At 48.3% G+C, this 26,253-nt stretch overlaps 1 protein-coding gene and 1 long non-coding RNA gene across 4 annotated transcripts in view; one reads left to right on the top strand and one right to left on the bottom strand.

The window, feature by feature from the left end:
* Nucleotides 1-3,105, bottom strand: part of Tshz2 (teashirt zinc finger homeobox 2) — a 429,311-nt gene extending 426,206 nt beyond the window's left edge. For 2 of the 3 annotated variants that reach the window (XM_050152864.1, XM_050152863.1), the window contains exon 1: nt 1,415-3,105. In XM_050152864.1, the coding sequence (XP_050008821.1) occupies nt 1,415-1,454 (40 nt within the window). In that variant the 5' untranslated portion in view covers nt 1,455-3,105. The remainder of the gene's footprint in view (nt 1-1,414) is intronic. The other variant, XM_050152862.1, reaches the window with a different exon arrangement.
* LOC126508010 (uncharacterized) overlaps nt 1-26,253 on the top strand; it is a 533,853-nt gene that overhangs the window by 38,897 nt on the left and 468,703 nt on the right. The window lies entirely within an intron of this gene.

The raw sequence follows: 26,253 nt of genomic DNA, 5'->3' as shown, positions 1-26,253 counted from the left end.
AGGGTTATGAACTTGGTAGCCAGCATGTCCAGACACACATATCCACTTTCCCCAGATTCCTAACTCACCAGCCCTCTTATCATGGTGACTTTGCAAAGTTTACCCAAGTGTCCTGGGAACTTCTTCCCATGCTTGACTCAAGTTGGAACAGAATTAAATATATTGGTGGGTCGCCTGATCAGCCTTACCGGTGCTCACCAAAGTACGAGGAGAGTCAGCAAGAAAGGGGCGGTGGGGAAAGACAAAACTTAAGCTATTTTGCTAGAGCCCTGATCAACTAAAGGACACAAAGAAATAAAAACGCCCACATTAAAGCCAACAAGATAATGACTGTGCATGTCTCTCACTGAGTATAGAGGGCAGAGCTTGCGTCACTGGCACTTGGAGTTACCATGGTGAGTGATTTATTGATATATATCAGAATGAATAGATCAAAGGCAGTGAGATGACAGGTGATCAATCAAATGTCAAATCAAAACTAGCAATCGAGTGGAAAGCTGATTTTTCAGTGGGTGGGTCTGGCAGGAGAAAAATGAACTTTCCTCTTACAATTCCGAGAAGCAAAACCCCAGCATACTATTCAAAAAGCAATTAGGCAACCCAAAAGGGGGAGGGCACCCTCTGAAGATCTGTAGTAGGGATCTATTAACCTGTTCAGATCTTTAGGGTGAGGGTCCTTGCAAGAAAGAATTCCACGGGACAGCTCCCATGGTGGCAATCAAGACAGATGCAAAGTTTCCAAAGCTCTCTCTGGCAAAGAAAATCCAAAGCTGTTTAAATTTCTATGGGGTGCCCTCCCCCTCCCTTGGAGAAAAGGAGAAGGGGTGATTAGATTTCTATAAACAGTGAATCCTTTTAGAAAATACTTTCAAAGCTTCACTCGTTTCCGGGGGTGCCTTTTGCACCTTGGCGACCAAAGCTACACCCTCGTGGCTCACGGGCCCCCAAAGCCAGCCTGCAGCCCCAGGCTTGGTGGACATGCCTCACACTTGCAAGCCCTGAGCCACAGTGACGGAGACTCTGTCCCTGGAGGCCAGAAGCCGCCAGCACTGACCTCTCAGAGGGATGTGGGGGGTCTCTCCCTTCCCTGCACCCCAAATCCACAATACAACTTTGGCTCCAGAGGCAAAAAGCCAGACTGGAAGAAAAAGTTAGGGGTGGGGTAGAGGGTGGAGGGAGGAAAAGTTTAAGTGAGGAAGGTTTGGTGGGACAGCTTCTCTGCCACCACCCAGAGGGAGCCTAAAGAGGGGAGGATTGGGGAGATCAGGAAGGGGTGATGAAGAAGGTACCCGCAAGCTAACCCTCTTGAAAGCGCCAGGGGGTGGCGTCCCCACCAGCGCTGGGCCAGGAGGGCGGGCGAGCCGCTGTGCGCCGGGCTCAGGGGCCGGGCACCCGGAGCGGAGCCATCTCTTACCTGCAGCCCGCTTGGGTGCCTGCTGTTTCCTCCTTGGCATCGCTCTACTTAGCTCCAGTCTCACTTCTGGCGCCCCAGCCCCGAGCCGCGCGCGGGGGCCGCAGTCTCGCTCGTCTTTCTGTGGCTCCTAGGACGTCACTCGGCCTCTGTCCCCCTGACGATCCCCCTGCCAGCGCTCCAGCGCGGGGCCGGAGACCCCCTCTCTGGGTGGCAGATAAGCGGTTTGCGCCTGCTGCTTGCAAGTGGAGGTTGGTTCTGCCTTGTTTGTTTGTTTGGTTTTTTCCCCCTCTCTCTCTTTTTGTTTTTGCTTTTGGATTTTTTTTCTCTTTTTGGTTTTGCTTTTTGCTGTTTTTTTTGGTGACTGGTGAGACACTTGATTTCTTTATTAAACATCCAAGACGGGGTTCAGATGGCAGGGACGAGGGGCGCACACGCGCCACGCGCACACTAGCGCGTAAAGGGGGGAAAACAATCCCGGGAAGACAGTGGGTCTCTTCTTTTTCTTCTTCCTTCTCTTTCCCTCCTCCTCCTCTTCCTCCTCTTCCTCCACCTCCTCCTTCTCCTCCTCCTCCTCCTTCTCCTCCTCCTCTTCCTCCTCCTCTTCCTCTTCTTCCTCCTCCTCCTTGTCCCTGATCTTGATGGCGGATTCGCGCTGGGGAGAGATCACTCACTGTAGGTTTGTCGCTGCTGTCAGATCCCAGTCTGTGAGTGATATGCGAGAGGACAGGAGCGGGTTTGGGAAAGACAGAAAATCTGGAATTCACTCACTCACTCTCTCACACACACGCGCGCGCACACACACACACACACAAACACACACACGCACATGCACACACACGACCACTCTCGCTCACACACACACACACACTCACACCCCCCACATACACACACACACACACACACACACACACACGCTCTCGCGCTCTCCCTCTCTCTCTCACACACACACAGGCACACACACACACACACAAGACAGGGCAAGGCGATGCCAGCAAACATCGATCCCCGCTGAACAAACTGTACATTAACAAACTCCTCCTCTTCTTCCTGCGACCTGATGACAGCGAGAAATTTACTCCCCAGCCGCAGAGCGCCAGGCAGAGGGAGTCTATTAAAGGGACAGTGTCCTGCCTGGGAGAGGAGCTGGGGACAGGAGACCCTGCCTTCCAGGCTCCAGCGCTAGGAGCCACCGTCCTCCTAGCTGGGGCAATGGGGTGCCCACCCTGTCTAGACGCACCCCCCCCCAGGAGGAAGATGAGAGGAGGGAGAGGGAAGGAGGTTAGAGTGGGACGGAAGGGGGAGGCGCTGGCAGAGTTGGAAGCAGTCTCTCCTTAGAGAGGGGAGAACCTAGGTTTGTTTGGGGGACAGACAAGGGAGTTGGGACCATATCTAGTCTCAACCTGTCCCCTGCAAATAAGCTTCTCTCAGCTAGTTAAGTTCACATCGCTGTCCTTCCATCTTCTTGGAGCTAGTGGGATTTTTTTCTTTTTAACTTCTGCCTCCTGGACAGCTAACCCCATAATCTTCATTCTGTTCCCTTCCACTGTTTATTGAGCTCCTACTGTGTACCTGCTTTAGAGTCACAGCAGCGACAGAGGATGGGTAAACCCTGACTCTGGGGGCGTTTATAAAGGGGCAGGGAATGACCCCCTCCAACAATGTGCCCTTGGTGTCCGGTCACCTGCCAGAGGTCTACTTTTCTGATACATACATTTCTCTATTTTATTCCCCCCCCCGGCTTGTCAAGGGAGGGGGGATGCTGTGCAGAGCTTTCTTTGTGGATAATGACCTATGGCCACACCAGACTATAAGCTCTTAGGGAGGTGTGGCTCCTTTGTCGTATTCTACTCTCAAGGGTGGCAAAGCTCATATTACCCCCGCCCCCACCACCCAATAGCTGTGCAATGAATGACAAGGAAGCCTGTCCTGGTGGGAGCATAATGTCAGAGTGGCTTGGCCTGACGAAAACTGAGTGTGGTGGGTGCTAGGGGCTGAAAGAGTGCCCTCGGTCCATCATAGACCCGTCACTGGGTACCACTGCACAGCAGACACTTTTCAATGTGTCGTAGACCCGCCGGTGAACAGGATGACCCCATCCCTGTCCTGAAGGACCTCTCCTAGTGAGGTAGGATGTAAAGACCGCGAAAGGAGGTCAAGCCAGGATCTCAGTGAACCTGGTACCGGGCACTGAACGCAGGGCACCATACAAGCTGGGTAAGCAGAGCTACATTGCCAACCCTTTTCCACTATTTTTTTTTTAAATTTCGGGACAACTTGGTTACTCTGGCTGGCCTTGAACTCATCGCGAGGTAGGTCTTTGAACTTGGGAGCTTCTTGTCTTAGCCTTCTGGATGGCTGGGGTGATAGGCCTGTGCCACCAAGGCTGGCTTGAATCTGGAGTTTGAATGGGGCTGCCGGGGAAAGTCAAAGATAGGTTCTAACCTTGGAGAAGGAGGAAGTAGGGTGGTAAGGGGACTAGATACAGCTGCCCTTAAAACAACACCAGAAGTTCCTGCTCCTTAGCCACCCTTCCCAAGGCCCTCATGAGGATGCGCTCACCTTGGTACCCACAACCAGGTTTTACAGCCCTCTCTGTTAGCATGGTGGGCCACACACTACTTTGCCAGAGATGAGTGTGGTCCAGCGCAATGCAGGATGCTTGCTTGGAAGCATCCTGATCTCCAGATGCCCGGCCCCTGCCCTCTGCTCTGATGACAAACCTTTCCACAGATGTTACCCAGTCTTCACTGCGGCCAAAATGTCTGCTGCTTGGAAAACCTGCCCCCTCCCCTTGGACTTTCTAGATGGGAACCTTACTGGCTACAGGCCTGGTTCTGGAGTTGACAGTTGAATAGATTTCAGCCTAAGAATGGCCTGGAGTCTCTTTTCTTCAGGAGTCAAATTGTTTATGGTTGACTTGAAGACCAAAGCATGCTTAGATAGATACAACTGAGTGGAACTAGGGGCCATGTTGCTGTTGTGGCCACCGGAATGGAATCTTATCTGGCTTCTTGCTCCACCCCACTATGGATCCACTGGTAATGAGGCCTGACCATGAGACCTCAGAAGTCTCCGCATGCCCTTTCCTTCTTGCCACACTGACCCTTCCTCATGGGCAATTACCATCTACAACTATTTCAGGTCGGTCTTTTTCAGCAGTTCTTGGGGGCCACAGGAAGTGTAGCTCACCCGGCCCTACCCATAAGGCACAACGTGATGGTATTGTTAGGGCTTGTAAAGTGCCAATTAGTCGCTGTCAACACCTCCACCTTACATGTGTACTACAGGTAACAACATCACCTGGCTTCAGCCACCCAGACAGCATCCACCCCTCCCCACCTCACCCCACACCAGCCTAGCTCTTGGCAACTGAGGCAGAGGAATCCTGTATTGCCACAGTTGGCAGTGTTAACCAAGAGGTATCAACTATGGCTTCCCAGAATGCGCTTAGGAAGTCCTGACCTTGAGAATCCACTGTAGAGTACAGTTCTACAGTCCCAGGAAGAGGAGGCATAGACTTGGGCGGGAACAGGGGATGGTAAGAGCTCACCATCCCCTTCTCTGGAAACCTATAGCCTTGGGATTGGTATTATGTTCAAGGCATCATTTGACAAATCTCTGTAGTATATATTAGGGGTGCAAGGCATTGCCCTAAAATACAGGGGATGCCAAGATGTTGTCCTTGTTAGCCTCAGCTGTCAACTTGACACAAATCTAATGTCACCTGGGATACGAGAATCTCAGCTGAAGAATTGCTCAGATCAGCCTGGCTGGTGGCCATGTCTGTAAGGCATTTTCTTATTTGCTAATGGATGGAGATGGTCAGCTCACTGTGGGCGGTGCCAACCCTAGGCATGTGGGCATAAGCTGCACAGTGATGATGCCGTCTGTGCCAGGGGAAGCAGAACGCCATAGCACCCCAATGGACAGGGCACAGGTTTAGACGGGAACACATTTCTACACCGCGCCAGGAGAAGCCCCTTCCCTTTTAAACCTCTTTCATTTTGAGAAACTCTGTTTCTTTCAGGCCCGCCACCTGTGCCGCCATCTACTCTTTTGTTTATTGATGTTTTCTGTGTCTGGTGTGCACGTGGGTGTGAGCATGTTCACATGTGTGTGGGTGCATGTGGCAACAGGGGTCTTCCATGATGGCTCCCTCATTTAGGCAGAGTCTCTCAGTGCAGCCCAGAGCTTGCCAACACAGGCCAGGCTAACTGGCTGGCTTTGCCTGGGGATGCGGAGCCTCCACCTTCTGAGCACTAGATTTAGAGGTGGGCTGCCCCACCCACCCGGCGTTTACCTGTGTTCTGCTTGGTTCAACTCCTGCTTTTGTTCTTCAGGACAAGTACTTTACAAATGGAGCCCTGTCCCCGCCTGCCTGACTTCTACACTTAACCCTGATGCTGCAGAACTTGGGCTGGGAAGCTTAGGGAGCGACAATGGGTTTAGCGGAACTTTCGCGGCGTGACTTGAGTTGCTCAGTTTAATGGGGGCTTGCCTTCTATGCCAGGAAAAGACGCTGTGTTGTGTTTACAGCAGTTATCTGAAGTATGTGATTAGCTAGGTTTAAAAATTCATATATGTAAGGAAGAAGAAATAGCACCTATGGTTCAGATGGAGGCGCACGTAGCAGAATATGAAAGAGATATTTGTTATGGTTTGAATATGAAATGTTCCCCCGCGCTCTCACATGCTTCACCTTGGTCCCCAGGGGGTGGTGCTGTTCTGGAAGAACATAGAACTTTGCGGATCTAACATAGAGTAATAGGGCTTGGCCTCGCTTCTAGCCCCAGACACCCTCTGTGCTCTCATTCAATGGGGTGCGGGCAAGTTGTCCCTCACGGCCACTGTCAGGGACAGGGGCCACTCCTGTGGCCCACCATGAGTGCTGCCATGCCCTCTCCGTCATGTTGAATGCAATCCCCTTCCGTCCAGAGTCCAGGTAAATTCGTCCCTCCTGAAGTTCTCACAAGGACAGGAAAAGTAAGACACGCAGATACCGTCAATATTCCCAGAATGAGGAAATTGGCTGAGAGGAATACACACCCAGCTCCTGGGAAACATCTCTCAAGAGTCAAGCAAGGTCTTACAATAATGCTGGGTTTATGTCTGAGGAATTCAGCTTCCTGGGATCCAAAGTACAGGATGAGTAAGGACATAACTAGACGGGTGTGGCTCAACCTCTGTCCCCACAAGAGCTGTTCTCACCCCTGGTGAATATCAGAATCACGTGGACATTTTTTTTCACTACCATACCACCACCATCATCGCCACCATCATCGCCACCATCATTGCCGCCATCATCATTTAAAGATAAAGAAACTCCGGCCATCCCCCAGACTTAATATGTTAGATCTTAAGTATGGCCAGAAAATCAGAAAAAAATTTAAAAGTTCCCAGGTAATTCCAATCTGGTGCCAAGGCACCTATCCCATTCAAAAGCAGAGCATTATAAGAGGTGAATCAGGTGTGGAAAGCTTTTCAGTACAAAGAGAGAGCATCTGGTCCAGGGTGGGTTCCGTGGTCTTCTTAGTAGAGCCCAGGAAGCCTACAAACGCCCTGTCCATCCTGACACAGGCAAAGGAGGCTTCTGATGCCTTCCTCCCTATGAGGCTCACTCCTGGGCTCCAAACCAATGCAGTAGATGCAAGCATTTGCCGAGAGCCTACCTCATACTGGGCTCTGGGGTGGAGTGGTTTGAGAGACACCGTGTTGCCACCATGCTTCCTGCACAGGCTTTTGCCCTCACGCCTCCCTCCAGCAAAATTCTTCTTTCCAATATGCTGCACTTCTCTCCTCTAAGCCCAGAGATGCCACCTCTTTTGGACCTCACCCTTTCCTCTTCCTCCTCGTGTCTACTTCGTGTATTTGATTGTTTTTCGTTCATCTGCTGGGCTCGATCCTGCGCCACCTCTCTCTAGCTACAGCCCTGGTGTCGGTGTAAGAGAGGAGAAAGTGGTATTGTATGTGCATAGTAGCTAAGCACGTTGGCAGGGAAGTCAGGCAAACTGACACGGCCTGAATCAACTCTGGTCCACTGCTGCCTGGTTGCCTCTTCTGTAACAGGTGTCGCTCGTCACCAGCCGTCACGCCTACCTTTAAATCCCACCTCTTCCAGAAAGCCTTCCTAAGTGTGTAACCTAGGAGTCAAGCTTTCCTCGCCTGTAGAGATAGGACAGGGGAGATTGACTTATGCTTGAACTCAAGGCTGTGCCTAGGAAGTAAACACAGAAGGCTCCTGGCTGGGTGGGGGTGGGGTGGGGTGTCATTTCTTCCTGGAGTCATGGTTATCACGGTGTTAACTCTCAGGAAATTAACTCTTTTTATACTTGGCTATTTTCGTATATGTATATCATTGATTAAGGACACAAAAACAATATTCTCAAACTTTGCTGCTTATTATAATCCACGTAGTAATTAAAAAACAAAACAAAATAAAACACCAATGTCCAGGGCGCACCCCAGAGCCATGCATCTGCCTGTGGGGGTGGAATCCAGCTACCCACCAGTATCTTGTTAAGCTCCCAGGTACTTTCAATTTGCGGCTAAATTTGAGAGTCAACATACTTTCTGATTTCCGCGCTGAGGATAGCATGCATTGCCTTTTCCTTGTGTCCTTTAGCTCACGGAGGTCCTTCGTTGAGTGTTATCTTGTGAAAACACCGAGGTGGAAATCTCTGTTATTTCCTTCTCTCCCACGATACTTGGTATGGATTCACGCTGTCTGGGACAGTTGGACCAAGAAGACTCTGGGCCATAGATAGAAGGAAAACAAAGTGAGATGGGTTAGAGAATAAGGCTGGATCAAGTCTCATATCAGAGTTAGGGGGACAGAAAGCATCTCTCAAGAGTCAACTGAGGGCAGAGGAAGTCGAGCAGGAACAGGGGTGTGAAGTAGGAAGGGGCTCTGGGCTTCAGAGGAGAAAGGCTGCCCCTGTCAGCACTAAGGTACCAGAGCCAGTTAGGGAGAGGGAAGCAGAAAGGCTGGGAAGGAGGGCCGCTTCCATCCCAGGGGAGCTCCGTGAGAAAGCCAACTTCATTCTTCCAGCAGCCCACAAACGCTAATCCATGCAAGTCCACCCTGGAAACACCTACGCCATTAGAAACCGTTTGTTCAACACAAGTTCAAGACCAGCCTGGGTCCCTGAGTGAAACTTTGTCTCAAGACAGACAATAAACAACTTCCAAGGGGCTAGGGACCCGGTGGGAACATACCTGCCTAGCATGCGGGCCCTGGATTTGATTCTCAGTACCCCCCCCCAATAAAAACCAAAAACAAATGAGAAGCGTGAAAGTTGAGAGTGAAGTCTGTAGCTCCGTAGGCTTGCTCCTACGAGGGAAACCTCTGAGGTTCTCAGGTTCTTTTTGTTTAAGCTATTGTGATTCGAAAACACGGGACCTTCTACAACCAAAATTAAGCATTAGGTACGTCTTTAAACAGGACAGTGGCTGAGTGGGCAGGCCAGGCACATGGAGCTGTGACATTTTCTGTCACGTTTCTACCACGGAGATGGTTGCTTAGAGCAGGTGACAGCGTTTTGTTGCTGAACCTGAAGAATCCAGAGCAAGACTCGGGCTCCCTCACCCATTGCTGGAGTTCATTAGCCACAGAGAGACACTAAGTGACTGTAAGGATCAGTGTAGCTTGGCAGCCATGTGACGGGCAGCCTTTCTAAGTCCCAGGCACCAGTGTAGCGCAGGGCGCGTCAAGTGTGCTTTAAGCTCCACTCCCAGGACTCATTAGAATCATGTGCCCAACGGTACCCCTCAACGTCTCGAAGCAAATAGAGAATGATATAATTCTCTCTGAGAACACCTTCCTGTCTTATCCACAGCATGTCTTCTCTATTATGATTAGGGCATTAAGCATCCCATTGTCCTTAACATTTCATGAGTTTCTACCCCACTGCTTGCTGGGATTATGTCAAAGTGTCTGCTCCTGAATGGCGTTTTCACCCAACAATACAGCTTGTCTTTTCTCCTTAGGCACCATTGGGCCACCCAGTGAGGCCAAGCAACCTGGCTTAACATGCACGAACAGTTGGAAGGCTGCCTAGACCCACTTTCTATAAGGCTTGGACCTTGGTCTTGGCCTGGTTTCCCCCAAAAGAAAGATTTGGGGAGCGAGAGCTAAAGATTTCTTTTCAAATAGTGCACTTGAGAGACGTTGATAGAAAACCGTCTCTAGGGAGGGAGCCAGAAAATACAGAAAGTGGGGAAGCATTGCCGGGGAGATGGAGATCGGGGTACTGAAGTACCACAGCTTCCTCAAGGATGAGAGAGCTGGAGCGTTTGTCACCCCTGTGGCCAGCTGGAATCTATCACTGCTGACTCACCTTGTGGGTTCAAGGACTCTGGGTGCAGGCCTGTAATAGTTCTACTGCTACCAAAGAAATGATTTCACCTGGAGAAGCATCTCCCAGCCTGGGGCCCTCAAGAGGGCATTGACAGGATGGCGGCCAGTTACGGCAGTAGTCACACTTGCCAGTTTCATGCCAGGCACTTGGCAGGCCTTCAGTGAACATCTGTGACATGCACCTGCATGGCCCAAACCTCGGCCATAACCTTTGCAGGCTACCGTCTTGCTCAGGGCTGTCCTTTATAGTAAACTTTAACCCCTACTTCTAAGTCTTTTCCTTTTTTTTATTTCATTGGCCCCTTTTCTACCCCACACTTGCTCAGCTGGGGACAGAGGCCCCTTCCCTCTTCTCTATCACTGCACCAATGTGGCTGTGGAGCAGAACTCTTTAGTGCTGCAACTTCAACTTTAGGAGAAAATAAGACATGCACTCTGAGATTTATATGGAAGTCCCTAAGCTCAAGGTGGGGGCAGAATGTTAGTATTTCTGCCTCATATCCCGGGATGCAGGGTCACTGGGAGATCCAATTTAAACATACTTGGCCTCTTTTACTTGGGCTTTGTTGTGTAATTTTGGGGGAGGGGGTGATCAGAATTCTCATGTCTAACGTGCGATAGCTGTGTCATTGAATTCTTGGGGGCTTAAGGAGGGTCCTGGGGGCAAATGCACACTGCTTACCACCCTGCCTGTTGCGTGGGAAGCAATCCTGTCTACTAAGCCCTTCGATTGACTTACAGGAGTCTGTTGGTTTGAGACTGAAACCTAGGGATTTGTGCATGCTAGGCAAGCCCTTTACCGCAGAACTCTATCTTTGCTGATAAGCGTTTGCTGACTGTCCAATGTTTATAGAGTGCCTGCCCTGTCTATGTGTGGTCCATTCTGCATCGTGTTGAGGGATAAACTCACTTTAGCTACATTTCCAAGCTGCCCAGAAGATGAAAGACCCATGATGAATGGCCACAGGTAACAGAACTCCAGTTCAAGCCACTGCAGGACTGTCCTGTGGTCTCCATTTGTCTCTCCATCCACACAGCATTCCCATTACCCTGTCCTGTTCATCAGGCCGGGTTACCCGCTGTGTCCTCCGCAGGTAACAGGAACTTGCCTGGCCTTCGAGGAGCTTGACAACCAGGGCCAGGACAGATTGGTGACAGGAATGATCTCATAACCATGGTGACAGTCCTGAGTGACATTTATGAAGCACACAGTGACAAGTATCATTTTCATTGCTTTAGCATAAAAATAAATCAGCTTTACAGAGAATTTGATCAAATGCAGTGCCCCATGCTCTCCATTCTCTATCTGAGGAAACTGAGTCACAGAAAGACTGGGTGACGTGACCAAGCTCTTGAAGATAATACACGGTGAAGTCTGAGTTCCTGGGGCTGGGGCTGTGTCTCAGCTGGTAGGATGCCTGTCTACCACGAAAGAGGCCCTGATTTTGATCCTAGCACCATATAAACCAGACATTGTGAGACAGGCTTGGAATCCCAGCACTCAAGGCAGAGGCAGGAAGCTCAGGGCTATCCTGTGTTACAGATGGAGCTCAAAGTTAGCCTAGTCTACCTGAGACCCTGTCTTAAACAAACAACAAACAGACAAAAAAAAAAAAAAAAAAAAAGCAGCCTGGATTCAAACCCTCCTGGTGTGTAGGCTCTGACCTCACGTTTGTTGAACTAATGGCAATGCTGTGGCCCCAACAGACTTTGGTCACCAAAGGTACTGCTTTTCTCTATTTGTGGTCTCCAGCCCAAGAGTTGAGGGATATAGTCTCTCCTAGGGCTATGAACACATTCCTGGAGTCAACTCCAGAGCTGCTGTTTGGTTCTGTGGACCTGGGCTGGGGTCAGGGAATGTGCATTTGCTGAGAGCTGCAGGCCAGGCCTCTGCAGAGAGAACTGCCCGCTCTCGGCTGCCAGGAGGGTGAGGAGAGGAGACGCTGTGGAGTTCCAGTTTGCAGTGCAGGGTGTGCCTGAGAGCCATCGGGGTCTACTCTGACGTGCAGCATGGGAGCTAAACCCTGTAGTTCTGGTATTTAGTAGAAGCTACTCAGGAAGCTGAGGCAATGGGATTAGAAGGCCAAGGCCCACTTGGGCTAGAGGTTGATCTCTAAGTCATCCTGGGCAGTTTAGTGAGACTCTGCCTCAAAATAAAATGTGAAAAATAGCCAGGGATATAGTTGAGGGGTAGTCACTTGCCGAATGTGTTGGAGGCACTGGCTTCAGTCCCCTGCACGGCATTAATACAATAAAATCAAAAATGATTTGGGATGCACCCCTAACAAACTCTGGTAGTGGATACTGGCAGAACTAGGGAGCCCACATTGGCTAACAAAATCAAGGGCTCACCCTGTGTAGGTGGAGGTTCTGAATTAAGGCTAGGGACACAATGAACTGAGAAACTAAAACACACAACCGGAGCATTGCCAATGTTGGGTCAGAACTAAGGATCTGAGTCTAGACAATCCTCTCTCAACTGCTCCCATTACTGCTTTTTCCTAACAGCCACACCAGAGCAGAGCTGGTAGAGGGTGTGTGTGTGGGGGGGGGGTGTAGGGGCACTGTGAATCCTCCATCGTCTTAGCGGCAGTCAGGGGCCTGCTGAAAACGAGGAAGGACTGAACTTAGGTGGGATTCCCTGCCTCAGTCTGAAAACATCAGGCTGGCCTATTGTTGCCTGGCATCCTGCCTTCCTCCCCTGAGCAGCTCCTTGATGCCCGGTTTACCTCTGCCTGACACGCAGGTCGGCAAACTCAGGATGAAAGAGTGGCTGCTTTGAAAATGGTTGCTCTCTTGGGGAAGGGCGAGGGGAGAAAATGGACTCGGTGCGCTCGGCCCTCCAGAGATGGCACCCAGCCCCTGTGATAAATGACAGCATTAACAAGGTTTGGTTGAGAGGGGACCTCCAGATTTACGACTTCCTGTGTCGGCCAGCAGATGTCATTATGGCTGACAGAACAGGAGCCCTTTCAAGAGCAGCTGAGGTGGAGCTAAGGCGAGGAAAAAAAAAATTAAAAGGCAGAAGCCTGAACACTGTTTGCTCAGGGGTGCTGCTGTCGTTTAGAGGACACGGGATTTGCACAGGAAATCAGAAATCTTGCAAAGTCTCTGAACTCTTGTTGGTGAGGGTTAGGCATCAACTCTCAACCGAAAGACAGTATGATTGGCTTTTCTCAAATACGAAACCCTTTAGAGTGAGTTCTGTTGCTAGTCCGCTTGTGCACGCAAACGTCCTCTGAGGTCAAAATGAGCACGGTCGGCTAAACACACAGGTGTGCCACTCTGGAACAACACTTGGATGGGCCTTAAGGATGTGCACTTTACAGACTCAGCAGCCCTCTCTGAGCAAACTCCAGTGTACTTATCATGTCACTGTTTTAAACACGGTCTCACGGGAGGGCCCTGGTACTTCATGGGCCCAGATTTGTGTGCGTGTGGAATTGAAAGACGGCATGAATTTGGAATCCATCACAGGCCACAAAGCCCAGGCCAGGAAGTATCAGCATCTAGGGCGTCTTAAGAGCAACTGCACATCTGTTTCCATGGTTCTTCTTTCTGTAGGTAAAGACTGATTGCAGATAGCCCTCTTGGCCAACAGACACTTGGATGCTTGACATCTTGTAGGCTCATCTGATCTGTGACCCAAGACACAGCCCAGAAGAAATGTTCGGGACTCCAGGCACTGGGTTGTCCAGTCCTGCCCTCTTTAATCCAGCCCTTGTTCTACCTCCACAACTACTGGGGGCTCGGTAGGAATTAAAAGCCATGGCAGACTTCTAGGAAGCCAGCGTGAGAGTCCCTCTTGCTACTTGTTTCTCAAAAAGCAAACTCATTTCAAGGCAATACTGGATCTAGAAACTTCTTCCAGAGTTGAGCAGCAGCTACCTTGCTGATGTGTATGTTATAGCAATTATCTGATTTCACCGAGACTTTTGTTTTAACTATTTTTTTTTATGTTGCTGCTGGGATTAAGTCCGGGGTCTCATATATGCTGGGCAAGCATTTTATAGCTGGCCTCACTGCCTATGCCTTCAGTGAGCTATTCGGTGTAGGACTGAGCACGGTGATGTCCATCTCATGATGCCTTTCTCAGACCACACGAGTGGCAATGGAATGTCACACTTACTGATCTGGCTGTGGATGGTCTCTCTGAGGGCCTGGCTCTTCTTTCCCTATCCGTGTTATCCCTGGGAGGTCGCATGAGCTCCCCGGTGGGTGGGCAGGTGGTGCACATTGCTCTCTTTGAGTAGTGTGCATTTTCTGTCTATGTGTCAAATGCCGTGTGTGTGAAGTGACTAGTTAAGGGTCCAACACAGGAAAGAGTTCTTAACCCTGCGACAGTCGGGATGACTACCTTTCTTTAACTCTCTTCTGTGCCTTCTCACAGACAAATATTCTAACTCAGAAAGAGATTCACAGTCCACTTAGCAAAGAAACCCAGCAAAAGAAACAACAGTAATAACGGAATCCGTCATGTATTGAACACATATGCAGTGCTAGGTCTGCAAAGTGACCGGCAGGCAAAAATTTATTATTATTTTTGGACTGAGGATTGGACCCAGGGCACCTGTGCAGGCTAGGCAAGTGCTCTATCGTGGAGATCTCGCCTCCTCCCACATCCCTATGGTTAATTTTACTTTGATACATATCTTTAAGTTGCCCAGGCTGCTCTTGAACTTAGCCCAGGAAGGCCTAAAATTTTGAGCTCCTCTTGCTCACCCTTTAAAGCAGCTGGGACTAGGGGCCTGCACCATGTCCCATCTAATTCTTAACTATACCAGGACCCACAATGCAAGGCGTTCTGAGTCCCATTTGCTACGGAGAGCTTGTTAGAAGTTCTCAACTGAAGTGTTGGACAGAATCACCGAGGCAACCTATTGAAATATGCTGGCTCCGTCCCCTCTCTCTGAGTAGAGTTTTGGGCTGGGACCCCAAGATTTCTACATCAACAGAGTCCCAATCGCTGCTGCTGATTGCAGGCCTCGCTTGGGAGCATAAACTCCAGTCACTTGTTGAAGGCAGCAAGGTGCATTTTCAAAAGTAAAATTTCAAATATATGTAGGGGCTGAGGTGACAGCTCAGTGGGTAAAGCACCTGTCTTTCAGGCAAGGGGACTTGAGTTCGGGGAGCTGACATGTTGAGCAGGACATGGTGGTATGTGTCTGCAATCCCAGAACGCAGGGAAGCAGAAGCAGGGGAGGACTACTGAGGCTCGGTGGCCAGCTTGTCACACAGCTAACCCATGTGAGCCCACACACATGTATACACACACACACCAAAGCTTGGAAAATATTTAAAAATACATGCTCTGAGCAAATGCTTATGTTTCTTCAAATGTTCTAATGGGAAGCTTTGGTGTGAGAAGTTGCTTGTTATGTTCAGAACACACGCCATTTGGGCAGCTCCCTCTCTGTGTTAGGTGTCCCGTTACATGAAGCTCCCCCTGGCACCAAACAGTTTGTGAGTTCCTTCTAGGGGATGATTTCAGGGACATTTTTGGAAGACACACAAGGTCTTTAAGTTGTATACTATGGTCACTGTTGAAGTTCAACAATCCTAGTGTGGAACAGAAGGAAACTGGATGGAACATCCTCCAGCTGGAGGACACCTGAGTTCCAAGATGGAGTACAACTGAGCAAGCCAGCTGGGTGCCACCTGCACTGGAGAGGTCTGGGGTTTTCTTGGTAACCAAGCAGGAAGACTCTCAGCCATGAGCCCACTTGGACACCAGAGAGTTCTAGAGGTTGAATGCTACCCACAAAAGTCATTGGCAACTAATCAAAGCCGGAGACCACTGGTATAAGCCACCACTTAGAATAGAACCAGGATGCTATCTGGCCCATCATGGAGGGCTTGGAGAAAGGAGCTCTCAGACATACCTGGTGGGGGATGGGAACGAAGGCCAAGGGCTCAGGGATCAGGCCAGGCTAGAACCCACGCTTCCTGGGTGGGAAGAGTAATCTAGCAAAGGCTCATCCCTTGTTTCCTAATTCAGGTGGGACTGGAGCAAGCTGGATTCTAAATATCCATGCAGACTGCATTCAGGAAATATAGACACAGAAAGACCTGGGGGGAAACACTGTAACCAAGGAAAACAGGTGAACTGTGGTCAGAGGCAGAAGCTGGCTGGAGGTGGGGAGTCTCCATCAACAGGATGTAGGATGAGGGACACAGGCTGGATTATTTGCCTGTCCAGTACTACCTCTGCAGAGTGGACCGGCCCATCTTGGAGGACCCTAATGCTTTCTAACACGTCTCTATAGGTTTGTTTACTTGTGTATCTACTCACTCTCTCATTCATTCAGCCTGGTTCTTAACTAAGCACATATTAGAAACCAGGTGCCATCATAGATGCTGGGAATTATAGCCGGGCTCCGACCTCCGTCCTCAGAGAGCATTCTCTTTCAGGAGTGTGGCAATATGCAAAACAAGCTCAGTGTGAAAGGAGCCAGAGAGAAAAACGAAGACAGAAAGTAGATTTGGGCTTTCAGGGGGCACGATTGAGAAATGGTTCCTCTCAATTCTCAGACAGAGAATGTAAGTAACAGGCAAAACCTCTGGCTCAAACAAAGTTAAATCGGTTCAAGGAACAAAGGAAACACTTTGACTGCCTATCGCTTCTTAGTGCGGGGATTGATAGCTTTGATGGGCGGGTTTTTTTCTCCCAGCGTTTTACTCCATTTGGCCTTTTCAGACACAGTTCAGTTTCACCGGGTGCTGTGATGTTCTGTCCCAGTTGTCAGCTTGATGAAATCAATAATTATTTGCCAGAAGAGCTGCTAGGCACGCCTGTGAGCGATTATCTTGACTGGGTTCATTGAACAGGGAAGGTCCACTCACTATAGGTGGCACCATTCCCTGGGCTTGGGTCCTGAACTGTGTCAAAAGGAGACAGTAAGCTGAATATAGCATCTTCATCTCCCTCTGCTTCCTGAGAAGCAGCTTCCTGAACACCAGCCAAGGCAAAGAGTCAGAACACTGAGCCTGGCCGTGTAGGTCAGACGGTTAAGGCCTAGGGCCAGGATGATTTCCACGGTCCCTGGGAGTCTGTGTTGTAGCAATCACGCCAGGACTCAGATCTTCATTGTTTAAGGGACAAGTCTAAGCATTCTGGTGTTGGTATGCACTGCACTTCCTTTGTCTGTTCATCTTTTGATGATACCTAGGTTGATTCCATAATTTGGCTTCTCTGAGTCATGTTGCAATAAATCTGAACGAGCAAGTATCTCTGTGGTTCCCTGGCTTAGAGTGCTTTGTGTGTATACCCAGGTGTGGTGTGATTGGATCACAGGGCAACTTTAGTAATTTGCCGAACCTTCACATGGATTTCCATAGTGGCTGCCTCAGTTTACATTCTTGTAGCAGACAGAAAAGTTCCTCCACCACACCCCCTGGATCCTAGCCAGCATTTGTCATTAGTTTTCTTTATCAACCATGGTGTCTGGGCTAAGAAGGAATCTCAATGTAATTCTCATTTGCATTTTCCTGGTGGTTAAGGATGCCGGGTATTTTTTGAGTTTATTTTCCATTTGGACTTCAGTTTTGGAGAACTGTCTATCTATTGCATTATCCCATGGATGACTTGGGCTTTCTTTTGGCATTTACTCTTTTGAGTTCCTTATGTAAACTAGCTGTCAACCCCCTTGCAGTGTGCAATAAAAGCATGCCAATGGAAATGGATCCATGAAGCAGACACACAAATTGAAAAAATGGAAGAAAAGTCTGTGGTCAGGTTTTAAGATAGTTTAAGATTTTGCAGCAACTTATTTTGTGAGAATGTCAAGATACACAGAATAGAAAAATAAGAAAGAAAAAGAAAAGATAAAAAGGAAGCCTTGTCTTAAACACAGCTCAAAGCATTCCTGAAGACTGAGGTCAAATCACATAGAGGTCCTGCCATGGTTTTCTTTCTAGTTCTGTGATAAAAACACTGTAGCTAAAAGCAGCCCAAAGAGGAAAGGGTTAATTTCATCTAACATTTTACAATCCATTCTTAAGGGAAGTCAGTATAGGAAGCTGGAGGCAGGAACTAGGGTGAAGGCCATGGAGGGAGCTGCTTACTGACTTGCTCCTCATGGCTTGCTCAGCCAGCTTCCTTTAGAACTCAGGACCACCTTCCCAGAGGCGGCACTGCCCATTGTAACCGGCGACTGCACTTTTGTTCCCAGCCATCCAGACCTCAACAATCACACAGAACTATATTAATTACAACACTGTTTGGCCAATGACTTAGGCATATTTCTAGGTAGCTCTTGCATCTTAAATTAACCCATTTCTATTCATCTATGCGTCACCACGAGGCTGTGGCCTACCAGTAAGATTCCTGGGTCCTTCTCCTTCTGCAGCTACCTGGTGTCTCTCTGACTCTGCCTACTTTCTCTATCTATCTATCTATCTATCTATCTATCTATCTATCTATCTATCTCTTCCAGCCTAGCTATATTCTACCCTGCCATAAGCCAAAGCAGTTTCTTTATTAACCAATGGTAATAAAACATATTCACAGGACACAGAGGGGCATCCCACATCAACCCACAGTGGCCTGTGTTCTCCTCCCATCAATCACTAATTAAGAAAATATCTCACAGACTTGCCTAGTACCCGATCTGATAGTGGCATTTTCTCAGTTGAGGTTCCCTCTTCCCAGAAGCCCCTGGCTTGTGTCAGGTTGACAGGAGCTAACCCACACAGGATCTGACAGCTTGTTGTCTGGAGATGGCTGGTAGACTGATAAACTACTATTGTCCCAATTGTCCTGGTGAGAAAGCAGAGATGCTTTGATCAGAGGGATCTCTTTTCATCCAGAAAAACCACATTCAACAAGTAACACATTCTCTGCTGTATTTTGCTATGAAGTAAGAGATAGGCAGTGAATTAATTTTCTTTCCAACTTTAAACTGCATTTACCTATCTAATCTACTTATTTATCTGCATACCTGTATGTATATGTGATTCTGTGTCTGTATGAGTGTCCACATATTACAGCTCAAGTGCAGAGGTCAGAGGACAACCTGTGGATATTGATTCTCTCCTTCTACCTCATGGGTCCCAAGGATTGAACTCAAGTCAGTCAGGCTTAGCAACAAGCCTCTTTATCCTCGGAACCATCTCACTACTCCAGGCAGCGTATCATGTAAACATATAATAAATATTTTCCATCTGTAGGCCACATTGGTCTGTCCTTCAGCCACTCAGCTCTACCCATACAATACAAATGAAGACATGGACAATATGCAAGAAACGATAATGCTTATGTTTGAATAAAACTTTATTTATATTAATACCATGTTTGGCTACTGTCCTGAATTGTACACATGCATGTGTGCACGTGGGCACCCGCATGTGTGCGCGTGCGCGCGTACACACACACACACACACACACACACACACACACACAGAGGTGATCAAGGATATTTTGTAATAATTAAAAAATATAAAAAATGCTTAAAATCATTTCATGCAGAAATAACTTTCCAGTGTCCAGCTTCAGGCTGACGCCTGCTCTTAACTTTGTGGTTCCTATATGATGACTTCTTGTTCTCCCAAATATGTGACTTGGGAGTGAGGCCACGGGCATCTTGTAGGATACCAATCTTCAATTGGGAGACACTGGGGAGACACACCGGCCTTCTTGATGATGAGAAAACACGTCACTGCCATGTGAGACAGGTAATTGGACAAACACACTTATTCCACCTGAAATACTTTGTGCTGGGACCTTTGTGGCCCGAGCACACGACATCTGTAACAAGCAGAGAGATGGCAGCTGCGGCGAGCAGAGATTTCAGGACCACATAACGTGTGGTGTGCTGCGATTTACAAGAGAGATGATTTACATTGTGAGTTTTAAACCTTTTAATAAACCTCCCAAGAAGCTGCTTGCTTTGTAAGTCATAAAAGAATTCCAAAGAGAAGCTGAAGCTGCAGGCGGTGGGAAGGATTTTGTCAACTGGGGTCCACTTTTCTTCCTCCCTCCGTCCCTCTGTCCCTCTGTTCCTCCGTCCTTCCATCCTTCCCACTCCCCCTTCCTTCCTCCCTCCTTACTTCCTGTATTTAAAATAATACAGACTTTCTTTCAGCTGATAGAAATAAAATAATTTAGATTCCGAAAAAGATCTGAAAAAGATTAAGGGAGAGACTGGGGCGGGGGTGGCTCAACCGGTAAGAGCACTGGCTGCTCTACCCCAGGACCCACGTTCATTTCCCAGCATCCACATGGATGCTTAAAACAACTTGTATTTCCAGTTCCTGAGGATCTGGGGGCCTCTGTGGGCACCAGTCATAAGCATGGTGCATAGACATTGCATGTAAATTAACACACACAAGTGCGTGCTCACACACACACACACATCTTTAGAAAAACTCTTAAGGAGAATCCAGGTTCTCTCTATTCTCTGTAACTATATGCTGACAGATATTTGAAGAGTCTAGGTGACTCCTGCTTTGTAAGCAACTGCTTTTGGTCCCGGGAAGATGGCCTACGTGAAATGTTCTGGATATTCAGCACCACAGAATGATGAAGGCTGAGGCAAGCAGACAGTCTTCATCCCGTTCTCCCTCCCCGCACCCTGGTGTGCACACATCCTTTGTCTTGTGCACACACTGTGTGTATACATCCACACACTGGCTTCCTTTTCTAAACAAGAAACACACACCCATTCAGTCAGTGTAACTAGGAGCTGCTGGACAGACAACACCAAACCCCAACACGACCGGGCTGCTTCATTCTGCCTTTCCCCGACAAGAGGAATATTCTAGAATATCACACCCCCTTTCCCATCTCACACCGTGGATCTATTAGTACGGCTATTTATAGACAGGAGAAAAGGGAGCGATAATTTATACATACATTTGTTTTGTAGAAATTATTCTCTGATCCCCTGATTGGCTGGAGTCCCTCAGAATGTCACCGCTCTGTGACAGATAGCGTGGCTACAGGGGAAATGCTAAGCCATTTAAGAATCTCGGATTCTGAGGTAGCCACTTGTAGTGAACTGTGTCATTCGCAGAGGCACGCAGTTTCTCCCCCTGCCGAAAATGTCACCCGGAGAAGAGTGATTCCTAGCCGTGTGTACATGCAGAACACATTTGCCAAATGAAGAATATAGAACAAACCACAGTGGAAGTCACCACCACGCGAAGAAACACAGTCGTCCATCCGATTTTAATTCAAGTATCAGGTTGCACGGTGGCACCTTTTGTTTACGTAAGGGGCAAGGCTGATATGGGGAAGGGTGGCATCTAGTTAAATTCCACGCATTTTGAAAGGTGGGATCCTTGAAGCATTTTGGAAAGAAAAAAAAAAGATCCCATTTCCTTGTGTTAAAGGCACATTTGGTTCTGGGAAAAGTGTCCAACATGGCAATGAGTGAGATAATGTTCCCAGTTTTGTCCAGGGCTAAATGGAGCTGTATGTGCTCAGGAAGATACGCTTGGGCACTCGCTAATTAAACAAAACCCCAAATTATCCCGAGTAATGGACTCCAGCTGTTTTTGCCTCCGAATCCTTGTCCGTGTTTCTCCTTCAAGAAACCCCGCTTGGGAATTGCCTCGTGCTGCCCGTGGTCTCCAGTGTCCAGCCCTGCTGTTCTTGTGGCAGTGACTAGTACCTCAGCTGTAGGGGCTGGCCTACGCCAGAGTCCCACACCACCGCTCCAGCAACGCGTTCAACCCATTAGGGGCAGGAATCCAGAGAAAGCCCAGGAGGTCTGAAGAGAAGTTCACTTGGGATTGTGGGAGAAGACGCGGCGTCTGATCTTCTAAGAGAGCTCTAGGAGGGCGGACAGTTGTTGTCTAGTCTACATGGTGCAGGGATGCAAGAACTTGGGCCGTACTAAAATAGAAGAGTCCCAACTGCCTATGGGAATCCATGCGAGCTCCAGAAGAGAGCCTGGCAGGAGGAGAGGCAGCGAGCAGAGAACAGTGAGGGACAAAGAGTGTTCTGGATGATGCCATCTCAAGTACCTACCTGCCTCTGAAGCCAGCCCACAGTCAATACCTAGTGTCTTTTTAAATCTTATTTCTTATTTGTTTTTTTCCAGCCTGGGTCTCTCATTAAACTTGAAGCTCACTGGCTGGCCAGCAAACCTCCAGGGTCCCCCTGTCTCCACCTCCTGGGACTAGGATTAACAGTGTACACCAGCACTTCTCATTTTTTTTTTTTTAATTTCCGTGGCTGCTGGGGATCCTAACTCATGCTTAGGTAGCAAGCACTTCACTTAATGAGGTATCTCCTCTTCCTGCACGGGTGCCCTACAAGATATCTCTGGCTTTGACAAATGGCTGCTGGTGTGTGGATGCCCTTCATAACAGACGGCAGGAGCATGGGGCCACATCTTGGGCTTCTGCTGTGTTGTTCTGTTTGCTGTATTGCTTCAGAGGGGATAATTACACTCCTAAGTCGGCTCCTTACTGTGTGACATCGTTCAAACACTGGGCGAATTCATTTCTGGAAAAAAAAAAAAACGTTGCAGGCTGGAGTTTGGGATCCATTGAAGCTGACCCATGCTGTGGTTAAGAATGTAAGTTTGCTACGTAGACATGATCTGAAGGCAGGCGATGTAACTTGGAACCATTCGCCTAAACTCTATGTTACCATCAATCTATTAAAATAATACTGTAAGATCACTTTATGGATGGAAGTCTCCTAGATAAGACAGGGGAACTTTGCCCAGGAAACCTCAATAATATGGTCACCTAAACAAGAGCTAAACAATGACACCAATCTGTATTCCAGTGCAGATGGGGGACGTTCCACGAGGCCCTGTCCTTGGATGAAGAGCCACAGGCAATCCATACAGGAGGCGATAACTTTGAGAAGGAAAGAGGAGGATGCAGGAAGAGTTAGATGGAGATAGGCCGGATATAAATGATGGAAATACAGCAGCCACGTACAGACTTCTCAAAATATAATAAAATTAAGATGTAAGAGCAATCACTTTATCCCAGATAACTTCGGTGGAGATAAAATGAGATGATCCAAATACGGTATTTTCCAGAGAATCTTAAATGGTTGGTAGGTCTTGTCGAAAGAGCTCAATAAATGTAAGCTGTTGTTATTCATTCAATAAAAATCTTACGACTCACTTAAGAGACGCATTGATGATTGAATGAATACATACATCAAAATGTGACTCACTGAAAGCAATGAATGAACGGCACGGAGACATTGAGAGGCTGAGGACTGGGGCCAGAGGGACAGGAGGGAAGGAGGCGGAAGGCTCTCTGTGTTTATGGGAATGCCCTTTCCGAGCTCTGAGTCCCTGCCAGGTGGAGCGTTCCCAGGGCAGCTCCCGCCCGCACTCATTACTGTGGCTCATCTGTCGGGAGTGCTTTGATCGGCAGCTTTACGGTCAGCCATAAAAGTAGAACTTATGGCCAAAGACACTATAGTTTGCGGAGCTCTGGGCTCGAGGGGCCTGCGTCATTTTCTCGCCTTTCCCCGGGTCACCGTTCTGTGCACAGATGTGATTTAGAACGGATGACTTAATTCCTCATAATGATTCCCCATCACCTCTGGAATGAACATCACCTCTGGAATGAAATTCAAGAGGCTGCAAGCAAAGCTAAGTAGGATGATGTGAACATTCAATCAGTCCTTATCTTAGCCCTCGCACACCAAAAGCCTTGACCAGACCAAGACAGTTTGCCACCCTGAATTAATCATCTCATCTGACCTTCACAACATCTGTAAGAGGTACACTAGTTAGTAGGAGTCACTGATGGAGAAGCAAATTCATGGGCTGGAGAATGACAAGGGATACAAAGGGACGCATCATGCCACATGTGACATGCGGGACACCAACTAAAATAATTATTGTTTAATTGAGATTCACTTTAACAAGAGATACCTTGTATTCTATCTGCCAATCCTGTTCACTGGGGGCAGCAAAGATGGCCGCCTACATTTCTAGATGTATTGGTGAGATAGATTTAGCACAAGGGAGCTTTCCTAAAAAGCTCAGTGTGTGTGAGAACGAGAATTTGAAAACCTTTCTCCCAATTCCTCACCGTCCGGGACTCTTGCCAGGCACCTACCTGACCATGTTATCCATCGGACGAATTCATCAGCACCCGGTATGGCTTCCCGTTTCTCCTCTCTGCAAACAAAACTGAAGAGGTAAAAAGGAACACCTTGTCACAACAAATCTCTATTTGGTTTTCTCCATCTAGGGGACAATTTCTGCAGTGTGTCAATCACTCGGTTGCAAAATCCCCCATGCAGTACAGGATCCACATTTTCAGATGACACGCGCCCGTCAGTCACTCACACAATCAAAGCCAAATTTGATGCCGGGCAAAGGCCAGTTTGTCAATCACTTTCCCTGCCACACAGTCACCCAAATCACCTGACAGCTCCAACTTCCTGCTCTCAGACGCGATGGGTCCTAGTTAAGTTTCTTTGTCTCTCCCTAATTGAGTTCCTTTTAGGGCTGGTAGCTTAGCAACTAATACGTTATTTTCCGTGACAACTGGCCTAAATTTCATAGCTTTCTTGACCATTGCCACTTGTTAGAAAATTGTTTCCTCTCAAGTAGCAAAACAGCAGATGCAAGCCTTGTGCAGTGCAGAATTGTTCTATCGTTCCTGTTTACACGACTCTCCCACTGTTTCAAAGTAAACACGGCGTTTGTTGTCAAATAGACATAGTTTTAAATAATTATGAAGAGCCTTGGAATTTTGTTCCGAAGTCTCAAATTCTTCATTATTGATAGCATGAGAGCTGGAGAAGAAGACAAATATTAAACACTTATTAAGGTGCAAATGATTTCACCAGGTCCTGTCACTGGTCATTGTGGGGTTGAGCACACATAACACCTGCTCTCATCCTCCAGGGACTTAAGAGCAACAAACTCTAAATACACTCAGAGGACAGATGGGGGCGGGGGGAACGTGAGAGCCAAAGAAAGACAGGATTATAGAACATTCACACACACATGCACATGCACATGCACACACATACGCACGCACACACGTATTAAACGTGAGATGTTTGGAATTGATTGCTGGTAAGTAACCTGTACCTTGAAATTTTCAATCAGGTGAGGAGAGTTTAAGCAGGCGTTAAGAAGGTTTTTAACTTCTCAAGCTGAAGCTGTAACTAAACTAATTGAAAGTTTTCCTGGGGGGGGGGGAGGAAGTACTCTAAGCCCTCTTTTCATGGGCAGAGAGCAAGGCAAACGCCATTACAGATGGGACCTCTAGCCTTGAGAACAGGAGTCTAGTGCACTAGGAGAATATTTGAAAAGACTTTGTCTTTCTAGTGGCTGTCTAGCAATAGACATTGACTTAAGATGCAGAGACTCGGCTGTTGACTCACATCTGTAAGCCTAGCACTTGGGAGGCTGAAGTAGGAGGAATGCTAGACCCAGGCCAGCCTGGGCTACAGAGTGAGATATTGTCTCAAAACACAGGAAGTGTAGATGAGAGAGAGAAAGAAAAAAGAAAGAAAGAAGGAAGGAAGGAAAGAAAGAAACAAGGAAAGAGTATGTGAAAGTAGTGATTTGGGCTAAACTGGGGGCCTCTCCTGGGAAGAGAAGGAAGGAGGCTGAGTATCAGCTTGGGGGATGATGGTGGAAACCTTCACAGTGAGCAGCAGCTCTTATTTCTTCTGAATCTCCAGTGTCAGCATGGGATCTACACTGAGGGCCATGGGATGCTGTATGACAGCATTGCAGAGTTCTGCAGACGGGCAGGGAGCTGCATGCTTGCCCAGGAGGAAGGCAATCGCACCTTGAAAATGTTTCAATACCAGGAGAAGCTGGCTCTAAACCTACCCCCAGCACACACATACACACACGTATGCACGCACACACACACACACACACGTATGCACACACACACACACACACACACACACACACACACACACACAGACCTTTAGAATAGCAAAGAAGCCAAGAGAGAGGAATGCCCCAGTGAGGGAGAGATAATGCTATTGCTAGTGGGAGGAGAAGGTACATTTCCCGTGCAAGGAGAAAAGGGGTACAGCCGTGTTCCAGGGCCCATCTTAGGGTGCCTCCAATCACACTGCTGGTCAGAACTCTTAAGGTGTGTCTTTCGAGCAGCTGGGGAAATCTCTGGGATCAGAACTCAGTTTGTGATGTTTCTGTATAGGCTTCTCTGGCTTGGGGGCAGAAAGAGTGGATAATGGGGCCTTGGAATCAAAGAACACAGATGAGCCCAGAAGCTACATGTGGGTAGTGGAAAGACAAGCTGTCATCTGAATCGCCCTGGTGGTGGGGTCAACTTTCACTGCCACACTCACAGTGGCTTGGGATCTGTTCTGGGTCCTTGGCATGTGCCGCCTTGTTAGGTCTTGCAAGGGCTTGCAGAGGTGGGCGCAGAATGGGTGTATCGATCAGAGGAGGAGATGACGGGGAGGTGTTAGGACTTATTAGGAAAAGTGGAGTCTGCAGTGTCTCTTAAGATTGTAGGGCTGGTGAGAAAGACAAAACCTGGAAGAGGGAAAGCTATGGTA

Source organism: Alexandromys fortis, unplaced genomic scaffold (genome assembly GCF_014885135.2).
Source record: "Alexandromys fortis isolate MF-2015 unplaced genomic scaffold, M_Fortis_MF-2015_v1.1 scaffold_81, whole genome shotgun sequence".
Lineage (NCBI taxonomy): Eukaryota > Metazoa > Chordata > Mammalia > Rodentia > Cricetidae > Alexandromys > Alexandromys fortis.
The sequence above is the reverse complement of the archived record's forward strand: the minus strand, read 5'-3'. Positions and strand labels throughout refer to the sequence as shown.